The following is an 11,744-nucleotide window of genomic DNA, read 5'->3' as shown; positions in this document are numbered from 1 at the left end:
AGAGGGCGTCAGATCTTGTTACGGATGGTTATGAGCCACCATGTGGTTGCTGGGATTTGAACTCCGGACCTTTGGAAGAGCAGTCAGGTGCTCTTACCCACTGAGCCATCTCACCAGCCCCCAGAAATAAATATCCTTTAAGTGCATGTAAGAATAAAATCTAAAAGCTGGGCGTGGTGGCGCATACCTTTAATCCCAGCACTTGGGAGGCAGAGGTAGGTGAATTTCTGAGTTCGAGGCCAGCCTGGTCTACAGAGTGAGTTCCAGGACAGCCAAGGCTATACAGAGAAACCCTGTCTCGAAAAAAAAAAAAAAAAAAGAATAAAATCTAAGGAAAAAAGGAGAATAAAAACTAAAGAGCTGTTGAGCAGGTAAATATGTTGCAGTTTTTGGGGGTTTTGTTTGTTTGTTTTGTTGGGAATGAGTTTTTCTGTGTAGCCCTCCCTGGCTGTCCTGGAACTCTGTAGACCTGGCTTTGAACTCAAGAGATCTGCCTGCCTCTGGCTCCTGAGTGCTAAAGATCAAAGGTGTGCACCAACCCCTTAATTCTGAAGTGCTGACAAGTCCAAGATGCCTGAGGTACTTAGGTTTTGTTTTCAAGCAATTTAAAAAAATCACATTAGAAATGAATACAAGAGGACGAGAGATAGCTCTGCAGTTAAGAATACTAGCTGTTCTTTAAGAGGACTGGGTTCTATTTCCAGCACCTATATGAGCTTCAGGTCCAGAGGATCTGATGATCTCTTCTGACCTCCACTGGGAACCACGTATACACAAGGTGCACAAACATATAGTCAGGCAAACATTCACACCAAAAAATTTAAATTTTACACAAAAAGAAAAAGCGAATACAGGATAAAGACACTCCTTTGAGCTCCTGAAAAATAATAACAGCAGATATTTGGTAAGCCTATGCAACACGATTGCACTCTGCCAGAACAGTAGTGTCCTAGTGTATTAGAACCTCAGGAGATTGACTATTCAAGGGAATTCATAAAGGTTCATTCATTCGTGCCGTGGGGTGCTGTCACCTACCACCTGCTTGGGCTGCCAAGGTTCACACATAGTTTGGACTATACAAAGATACTTATGAATTTCCTCCGCATGAATTCCTATTAAGTAGCTGGGGTCCCACATGTGACCATGAAGGAACTCCAGGGACATCTGGATCAACTGACAGGAAGTTCTCCACCGTGAGAGTAGGGGCTCGGGGTCACCCTGCACGGGTTTCAAGATCGGTTCTGTCAGTTCCTGGCATGTCCTGCCAAAGGCACCCGGGGCTCCCGGGGTGTCATCCATACTCCCAGGGAGCCGCAAACAAGCGCATCCGGGCCCTAGCTCTCCAACCCATAATCCCAAAGCAGGCCGTCAACGAGAGTATCGAGCCCCGCCCGCCCGCCCGCCCGCCCTCAGGCCCCACGTCAGCCAAGGCGCAAGGAGGCCGAAACCCTCGGCCCAAGTCTAGCCTCTCCCTGGAGGAGCAGCCCGGGGGATCCCAGAACCCAGGCGGAGCTGCGGCATGGCCTGGCAGACAGAGAGCCTGCGTCCTCACCGATCAGCCCGACTCCGAGCATCAGCTGGGTATCCATTGCCACAACCGCAGCCATCTTCCCCCGCTACCCGGGCTCCGCACTGCAGGTCCCACCCCTCCTCTTGGCCACGCCCATACACAAGTCCCGTCCCTTCCGGCAGGGTGCAGCAGGCACTACAGGTGCCGCTGCAGGCTTCCTTCTCCTGGCCAAGCTTCCATCCTGCAGCCCTTCTACGCTTAGGTCCTTGTTCGTTTGTCTAGTAACTTAAAGATGGGGTGTCCGTTCACTGATTACAAAAAACAAATAATAATTGGAGACCTAATATGTGTTGCTGCTCTGGAGGGAAAGGGTTTCCCTATAGAAGTGTTAGTTTCCCCAATCCAAGTATAACAGCTCTGCTCTGGCAGGGGATGATGTCCCTGGCTTGATCGATCTGCTCAAATCCTTTGGAGCCTCCAATCCTGGGAGCCAAAAAGTGCAAAGTCACATCACACAACAAACCTCACGCAAGAGATTTAATTAGGGGGAGGAGGTGAATCCAGGAGGGGTGCTGCCTTTATACAGCGGGAAACTGAGCAAAAGACAGAGTTTATATAGGGTTTTTTTGGAGGTTGAGCTTTCCAGGGTGGATGTTGGTAGGATTTCCAATCTAGAGTTTAGGACTAGCTTGGGGATTGGTGGGAATCTGTTTCTTGGCCCTGGTCTTAGACTAGGGGTCTAGTCAGGGTCAGGGTGTTCTTTCCCAGACCCTTTTTAACCTACATAATATGTGTTGGAAATGCTCAATTTCCTAAAGTCATGACCTTGAAAGTCAGGATTTCAATACATTAATTTGAGGGTGTGGAGACCAAGCATGTAACAGTTAAAATACAGAATTCATTGATAATAAGGATGCTCTAGGATGTTGCAGGACATTTGATCACACTGTGAACTCCAAGATTGTGTTATTTACTAGGAAAAAAGAAACTGTTTCTATTTGTGGTGTGGCTCAGCCCTTAACACAGACATTTAATATCTCTGGCTGGAATTCAGAAATAGTAAACACCTTTAATCCCAAACAATGAAGGTAAAGTTAGTTTGTAGAAGGAAGCTCCCATGTTTGAAAGTGATGTCTAATTGAGTGGTAGACAACGTGAAATCAAAGAAAGATTTGACAGAACAAGATATTCCCAACTCGGGGCTGGTGAGATGGCTCGGAGGGTAAGAGCACCCGATTGCTCTTCCAAAGGTCCTGAGTTCAAATCCCAGCAACCACATGGTGGCTCACAACCATCCGTAAGGAGATCTGACGCCCTCTTCTGGAGTGTGTGAAGATAGCTGCAGCGTACTTACATTAAAATAAAATAAATCTTTAAAAAAAAAATATTCCCAACTTTCACAAGAAGAGAGAGCAAAGAGAAGCTACTTGAGAGGCAGTGGAAAGAAAAAGGAAGGGGAGATTTTACTGGGACAGTTGTACAGAGACATGTTGCAGAGAGAGAACAAGCTAGACACCAGTGAAAAAAGAATGAGCCAGCAGATGAGGAGCCAGAAGATTAGAACATACTGCCAAAGGTATATTAGGCCAAGCAGAGCAATTCAGGAGAAGCCAGATTTATGTCAGCTTGTAGAGGAGTTTGAACTAGCCAGCCAGAGTTCAGAAAGGACTAGAAAAGGTGAGCTTATTCAGCAGTAAGCCTCAGAGGCTGAAAATATTCTAGGCAGAGATAAGCTTGTACAGAGGCTGGAAGCTTTCAGGACTAGGCCTAGATTAACAGACAGAGGCAGTAAACCACCAAGACAATAGTTACTACAGGCGAATAAAAGATAAGTTTCCACTAGGACTTAATGTGAAAGATAACATCAGCATCACTGCAATTGCGTTCTGATTTTGTGGCAGTTCATAATGATTTTCTGGAAACTGAGTTTACTTATGTAAAGAAAATATTATAATGAGTGAAGCCTTTTGGAAAGAAGATTGACAGTGTCTACAGAAATAGAAAAGTGCAAACCATTAATTTATATTTTTGTTGTTGCTAAGATAGCTCTGTCTAATTGGCCCTACCTATCCTTGAACTCAAAATCCCTTCCATCTCAGACTCCTAAGTAGCAGGAATTTCAGACCTGTGCCACAGCACTAAGCTTCCAGCATGCTACTTTTAGGGAATATACCAAGCCTGTACAGGGAAACCAGCTATCTTTGAGCAACAGGTCAGAGCTGAATTTCAAGGTCCATCATTCCACACACAGGATTTTAGGGATTGAAGAAAGCACCAAGTGAATTAAGTCCTGAGGGAATGTGTATTTTGAAATGAGAAAGTTCTGTCAAAGACTCCAGGACCAGGTGGTACATGGGAACTTGGCAAAGTTGTTATCCTTATGAGATAGGCTCAAGAGGGAGGGAAAACCTTTCCTTAAGAGTCCAGGTACGGGCTGGTGAGATGGCTCAGTGGGTAAGAGCACCGGACTGCTCTTCCAAAGGTCCAGAGTTCAAATCCCAGCAACCACATGGTGGCTCATAACCATCCGTAACAAGATCTGATTCCCTCTTCTGGAGTGTCTGAAGACAGCTACAGTGTACTTACATATAATAAATAAATAAATCTTTTAAAAAAAAAAAAAGAGTCCAGGTACGGATGTTTATGAACCATTAATCTCTAGCAACTGCATCTTCCATCTCCCTGATCTTTGTAGCATGAGCCTGATGGCCTAGAGATACCTCCAACAGAGACAGATATCCCCTTCACCAGTGTTGTACCTAACAGATATACTGAGGTTCAAGGGTATGGAGGTTAGAGACTGCCACCTGATTCTGGATTCACTGTATGTGTATCTCTGTATCTGTCCTTTCCTCATTCTCTCTCCACCCCTTGCTAGGATTCTGGGACACAAGTCTCCATGACTGAGCCACAGATCCTTTGTTAACTCTGCTTGGATGTAGTAAAATCCCTGAAGAAATCTTTTCCCCTTAATATGCAGGTACAAAGATGTTTATTTGGTGCTACTGATAATAGTGAAAATGTGTGAACACACTTTTTAAAAAATTTTAAAAAATGATGGAGGGGCTGGAGAGATGGCTCAGTGGTTAAGAGCACTGACTGCTCTTCCAGAGAGCCTGAGTTCAAATCCCAGCAACCACATGGTGGCTTACAACCATCTCATAATGAGATCTGATGCCCTCCTCTGGGGTGTCTGAAGACAGCTACAGTGTACTTACATATAATGAATGAAGAAATCTTTGGGCCAGAGCAAGCTGGGCTGGAGAGAGAAGAAAAAGTGTCTGAAGACAACTATAGTGTATTTACATATAATAAATAAATAAATCTTAAAAAAAAAAAAGAAGAGATGGTTCAGCAGTTAAGAACCCTTGTTGCAGAGGACCAAGGTTCAATTCCCAGCACCAACATGAAAGCTCATGACTGTCTGTAACTCCCATTCCAGTCTGACTTATATGTATACCAGGCATGCACATGGTGAACATACATACATCCAGGCCAAACACCTGGGGGTGGAGAGAGAGAGAAAGAGAGAGAGAGAGAGAGAGAGAATATCTTGTAATATACAATGCTATGATGTTGTGATAAAAAGTGAGGTAGATATCACAAATGACCACTCTTCTGAGGGTGTCCTTAGTGGTCACTTCTGCTCCCACTCACTTGCTCTTCTGCAAGGCTGCTTGCTTGACTTTCATAAATTTTCACACAGATTAGATCTCATTCTCTTTTGCCAAATATTATGGTTTGCATCTTTTAAAATTTTATGTGTTTAGGTGTTTTATTTGAATGATATCTATAATGTGCATGCAGTGCTTGAGGAGGTCAGAAAAGGGCATTCAGATACTCCTAATACTGGTGTTAGGAATAGCTGTAAGTTGTCATGTGGTACTGGGAATAAGACCCAGGTTCTCTAGAAGAGCAGCAATAACCACTGAACCATCTCTTCCAGCCCCTTAAAAGATTTTTAATTGTGTGTGTGTGTGTGTGTGTGTATGTACTGTGTGTGAATGCAGAAGAACACAAAGCCAGAGCTGGAGTTACAGACATTTGTGAGACACCAGGTGTGGGTACTAGGACCTGAACTTGAGTCCTCTGCAAGAGTGGTACAAACTCTACCCCTGAACCATCTCTCCAGCCCTCAAGGTTCACATCTTAAATGTGCCCTTGTGGTGGTTTGAATAAAAATAGTCCCCAAAGGGGGTCCATAGGTCCATGGAGAGTGGCACTACTAGGAGGTTTGGCCTCGTTGGAGTGGGTGTGGGGGGTGAGCTTTGAGGTCTCAGAAGCTCAAGCTAGGTCTAGTGGTTCAGTTTCTCTTTTTGCTTGCTGCCTGTGATCCAGATGTAGAAATCTCGACTCCTTCTCCAGCCCCATGTCTGCCTGCATGCTGCCGTGCTTTCTGCCATGGAGTAATGAACTGAACCTCTTAATTGTAAGCCCGTCCCAATAAGATGTTTTCCTTTATAAGAGTTGTCATAGTCATGGTGTCTCTTCACAGGACTACAAAACTCTAAAACAAACAACAAAGCTCATGTATTGAAAGCTTGTCCCCAGTTGATGGTGTCACTAAGACAGGTGGCAGAAACTGAGGTGGAACTAGTGGAGGGAAGACATCATTGGGGGTGTGCTCTTTTAATTTTTTTTTAACCACATTTATTTACTTATTAGTATTTGCTTTTTTTTTGTTTTGTTTTGTTTTTTGAGACAGGGTTTCTCTGTATAGCCCTGGCTGTCCTGGAACTCACTTTGTAGACCAGGCTGGCCTCAAACTCAGAAGTCCTCCTGCCTCTGCCTCCTGAGTGCTGGGATTAAAGGCGTGTGCCACCATGCCCGGCTTAGTATTTGCTTTTTAAAGACAGGGTTTAACTATATAGCCCTGGCCAGTCTGGAACTTGTTATATAGACCAGGTGGGCTTTGAATTTATAGAGATCTGCCTGCCTCTGTACTGCCTGAATACTGGAATTAACAGCCCCCTATTTATACGTTTTTTGAGGCAAGTCCTCACTCTAGCCCAGGCTAACCTACAAGTCATTTTGTTGCCCAGGCTTGCCTCAAACTCATGAAGCTCTTCTTACCTCAAGCTCCTTAGTGCTAGGATCGCATCACATCCAGCCTTTTCTCTCTTCTCAACCACATGCTTCCCATCACAATGTCCTGCCTCACCACAGGCCCAGAGCAAAGGAGCCCAGCTGACCAGAGACTGAAACTTCAGAAACCATGAGCCAGAATAAACCTTCCCTCCTTTTATTTAAGATATTTGGCCACAATGACAGAAAGGTAACAGACTGCATTCTAAGTTCTAAAGACACACCTCACCTTAGATATTTACTGATAAAATAATTTTTTTCCAGACAGCCTGGCCATGTAGCCCAGGATAGCCTTGAGCTTGAATTTTGTACCTCGACTAATACAAAGCATGCAATTTGCTGTGAGTGATTTGCAAAAAAGTAATGTCTGTCTAAAAAGAACTAAAGGAACCAGTCTCAAAAAGTTGAAGTCCATTGTGATGTTCTGGCCAGAGGAGGAGAAAGGATGCATCCTGGATTATGAAGACCACCGTATCACCTTCCCACCTCACTCCCCATCACCACCTCTATTAAAAAGACAGGTTCCCTAAGATGAAGCTCTGAACATGACAGACCTTCCAACTTCTTTATATTGTCCCTTGTAGGAGGCACAGGGGGTCTTGTGTATGTATGTAAGCACCAAGGAAATCAAGAATGTTAAACACAAAGTGTTGTCTCTTCAAGAGAAAAGACACATAACCTGTTTTCCACTCAGAAGACTGGGAGCAGAGGTGGTTAACAGCCTGCCAACGTTTGTGCTATCTGTAATACTGAGCCCATACCATTTCCTCCCCCAGACTCTTAAGATATCACATGTAGTCAATCTATACAAGCTATCTTTATGGAAGATGTCACATGTACTAGAGTCCTAATGTAGTCATGTCTTAAGCTTTATGGTAATGTGGAATTGTGATATTATCTCCAGGAACCTTTCCCCCAAATTATATTGTGCTTAAATATGCTTAAAATAAACTACTCATGGTCAGACTCTAGATCCTTGACCCAACACCGGCTACTGAGTCATGTTGATTGCAGAGAATTCCCCCCCCCAACAGACCCTTTAATAAATATCATTCTTTTCACTTTCAGTTACCAGATATTTGTTTTGGAGCTTGTGATCGAACCTTTTATTGATAGACTCCTTGCAGCAGGGACACACAGGTTTTAGTAGATTGGGAGACCTGGTGACATATTAAGTAAAAGAATTTTATTTCTCTCTCTTTCTTTTGATTCAGGATCTTCTGAATTTCAGATTGGTCTCCAACTTTCTATGTAGCTGGGGATGACTTTGAACTTCTAATTTTCCTGCCTGTAGCTCCTAAGTGCTGGATTTTAAAAAGATGGTGTTGGGTGCAGAGAGGGGAAGGATATTGAAGGCTGTGTCTAGTCTATGCAATGGGACTCTAGGTTAGAAGTGAAGATATGATTTATGGGAAGATAGGTTTGGTGATTTGAAAGAATGTCACTGATAGGCTCATATATTTGAATGTTTAATCACCAGGGAGCAGTGTTATTTGAAAGAATTAGGATTAGAGGAGTGTGATCTCGTTGGAAGAAGATTGTCACTGGGAGTGAGTTTTGAGGTTTCAAAAGTCAATGCTGGCTTCCCCTTCTCTGTTCTCAAATCAGGATGCAGCTCTCAGGTACTTCTCCAGCACCATGCCTGCCTGCTTCCATGCTCTCTACCACGATGATAATGGACTAAGACTCTGAAATTATTAAATTTCTCTTTTATAGGAATTGTTTTGGTCGTGGTGTCTCTTCACAGCAATAGAACAGTGACTAAGAGAATAGATGACTGGTAAATCTGCTTCCTTCCCTCCCTATTTCATTACTTAATGCTGTCAGACCTGCCAGACAAGTTCACCAGCTGACCTTTGACTGTAAGACTGATTTCTTCTAGCATAGATAAAGCTGGGTGTAGAAATAGATTTTCTTTTTTTCCATTTTTTTTTGTTTGTTTGTTTTCGAGACAGGGTTTCTCTGTATAGCCTTGTCTGTCCTGGAACTCACTCTGTAGACCAGGCTACAGAACTCAGAAATCTGCCTGTCTCTGCCTCCCAAGTGCTGGGATTAAAGGCGTGCGCCACCACTGCCCAGCTAGAAATAGATTTTCTAGGTTCAAAGCCCAGCTCTGCATTGCACCTTAGCTGTAGTACAGCCTGATTTACATCACTGTTCTCCTCTTGTTTCCTTGGAAATCAGGGGAAGTTAACCACACTTAACTGTGTGCCTCTCTCAGTAAAGTTTGAATCACTTTAGGAAAGTGTAGCTTTGTATCAGGAGTTTCAATACCACCTCTAAATCCAGTGATTTGCTTGAAGGACTCATCAGTCACCACTGACCTTCCTTATAACTGGGGATGATTTTTATAACTTTCAACTCTGGGATTACAGGTGTGTGCTGCCACACCTAGCTAATTATTTACTTATGTATTGTGAGTGCTAGGGATTTTAACGCAGGACCTGATGAATGCTAGGCAAGAAGTCTTACCACTGCCCCCTCTCTCCAGCCCTTTATATCAACTCTTTTTTGCACACCTTGCTCACTTTCTAGTCCCAGAAAAGAGTCAGGAGCCATTGACATTAGTGTAGATTTAGAAAATGCCCCAAACCTCCAGGTGGTGGTAGTTGTGGTTCATGTCTTTAGTCCCAGCACTCAGGAGGCAGAGGTTGGTGGATCTCTGAAATAGTTCCAGGCCAGCTTGGTCTATAGATTGAATTCCACGGCAGACAGGGCTACACAGAGAAACCCTGTCTCAAAACAAAACAAAACAAGCAAACAAAACAAAACGGAAAAATGGCCCAAACCTGTCTGGTCATGTGTAAAGGGACCCCCATCTCTCACAGGCGGAATTTGGGAACCACTTGTTGTTGGTATTAATCAGACACTGGACCTTTCAGTCAATAGAGCCATCATCAGAGTAGAAATTCAGCTCCTCATAAGGGTACTGAGAAGGGATCTGAGTTCATAAAAGGGTACTGAGAAGATGGTTCAATTAACAGCTTTGACACTTTGTCCTGCTAGCTAGCTGAATTACATCATATCTAAATATATTATTTACTTTTGCATGGATGTGACCAAAACATCGAAAATATTACAGGGAGGGGTCATTTATTTCACCTCATAGTTTTAGAGATGGAGGCATGGTTGAGCAGAACATCTCATATCATGGAGACTAGAAAACAGGAAAGGATGCCATGGTGACGAGCAGTTCCCAAGGACATGCCCCTAATGGGATGCTTCCTCCTCAAACCATGCATTGTTTCCTGCCTTTCACTACTTCACAGTAATGCCATTGTATTATTGATCCTTAAGGCGATAATTCAGGTATTGGTCAGAATTCACAGGAACTAATAGCCCTGGAAATACTATCATAACACCTACACCCCTAGAGATGTGCTTTAGAATCTCCTAGGCATTTCTCAATCCAGCCAAGTTGACAGTTGAGATAAACTATCACAGTGGCATTTTCTATGAGGAAGACCTTGCTACAGTCTCAAGAAGTCCAGCTTTGAAGCTCTGTTGTGTTAAAAGAAAAGGTTCATTAAGACAAATGTAACTAAAGCCAGTTTGAATCTTGTTTTAGTTACTGTCCTATTCCAACAGTAAAACACCACAACCAAAGAAACTTATAATTGGGCTTATAGTTTCAGAAGATTAGAGTCCATAATGGTGAAGTAGGAGACAGAGATGGGAGAAGGGACAGGGGGGTGGGTGGAAGAGAGAGAGAGAGAGAGACAGGGAGATAAGCAGACATACCAAACAGAATGGCATCAGTTTGAGTCTTTTGAAAACTTAATATCCATCCAGTGACACACCTCCTCCATCAAGACCACATCCCCTAATCTTCCGCAAATGATTCACAAAAGCTGGAGAACCAAATGTTCAAATCTTATATGTGCCTAATGGGGTCATTCTCATTCAAATCACCACAGATCCTTATTTACTTTTTTCAAAGAATGCTTTAAAAATTATCATTTACAGCAATATGTCTAAAAAAAATTTCTTTCTGTTTTAAAGGAAAGCCACAAGGGTAGTACTGAGAGTTACAATATAACTTGCACCCAGTTTCCTCTGTCAATCTTGTATCAATTAAGACATTTGTTATAAGTAATGAACAAGAGTACTGAAAAGTTACTGTTATTTAAATGCCCTTGGTGAGCCACTTGTGGTGGTACACTCCTTGTAATCCCAAATACTAGGGAGGCTGAGGCAGGTGAGCTGCCAACCTGAGCTACAGAATGAAGCTTATTTCATGCCCCTCTCCCAAATCCCCCTGGTTTTATGATGTGCAGATCATATTCAAATTACTCATTCAAAAAACAAGTTCTAAGCTGGGCGTGGTGGCGCACGCCTTTAATCCCAGCACTCGGGAGGCAGAAGCAGGTGGATTTCTGAGTTCGAGGCCAGCCTGGTCTACAGACTGAGTTCCAGAACAGCCAGGGCTATACAGAGAAACCCTGTCTCGAAAAAAAATAAAAAATAAAAAACGGGAAAAAAAAAGTTCTAGACTGGAGGACTGGCTCAGCCATTAAGAGCACTCATTACTCTCTCAGAGGACCTGGTTTTTCCAGCAACTACTTGACGGTTCACATCTGTAACTCCAGGTCTAGGAGATCTCACATGCTCTATGGCATCAGGTATGTATGAGGTGTGTGGGATGTAAAACTATGCCAGGAAGTTTGGTGAGGTAGAGCAAGTTGAGACCTGGAGACTCAGTGGGCACATACCTGAGGCTTAGACAACTTTTAGCTCCATGCCAGGCTCCTGACTTGGAACACATGCCATGCTTCTCACATAAAAGAAATGTGTCCTGTGGTCACATAGGCTTAAAACAGAGTTCTCCATGCTTAGCCAATAAGCTTCTTTCTCAGACATTGCTTCCTGCAAAAGATATTTAATCTCAGGCCCACCCTGTGTATGGTTTTATGCATCCATTTTTCACTATGACAATAAACTGTTTAAAACCATGAACTTTCTCTTTTCATCAAGATCCCCTGTAGGGAGCCATGAAGAAAGCCTTCACCTACAGAGCCATAGCCTAATCTCCTGGAGAAGGCGTCTCTGTGCTCTTGGCCACAACCACCACCAAGCCAAGCCAAGGACAATCACCCCTGTGAGACAAGCAGGAGCTCCCCTTTTCTCAGGCAAAACACTCATATACATA

The 11,744-nt window shown here is 43.5% G+C and overlaps 1 protein-coding gene across 4 annotated transcripts in view; it reads right to left on the bottom strand.

Annotated features, from left to right (window-relative positions):
• The window catches only part of Dennd10 (DENN domain containing 10), a 23,001-nt gene extending 21,333 nt beyond the window's left edge, over positions 1 to 1,668 (bottom strand). For 3 of the 4 annotated variants that reach the window (XM_021197479.2, XM_021197456.2, XM_021197470.1), the window contains exon 1: positions 1,553 to 1,668. Coding sequence is in view for 1 of the 4 variants with exons in the window: in XM_021197456.2 (XP_021053115.1) it covers positions 1,553 to 1,607 (55 nt within the window). In the remaining 3 variants the exon portion in view is untranslated. The remainder of the gene's footprint in view (positions 1 to 1,552) is intronic. The other variant, XM_029545224.1, reaches the window with a different exon arrangement.
• Positions 1,669 to 11,744: the final 10,076 nt, after the last annotated feature.

This window comes from Mus pahari, chromosome 1 (assembly GCF_900095145.1).
Source record: "Mus pahari chromosome 1, PAHARI_EIJ_v1.1, whole genome shotgun sequence".
Lineage (NCBI taxonomy): Eukaryota > Metazoa > Chordata > Mammalia > Rodentia > Muridae > Mus > Mus pahari.
Note: the sequence above shows the minus strand (reverse complement) of the source record. Positions and strands in the feature narration are given on the sequence as shown.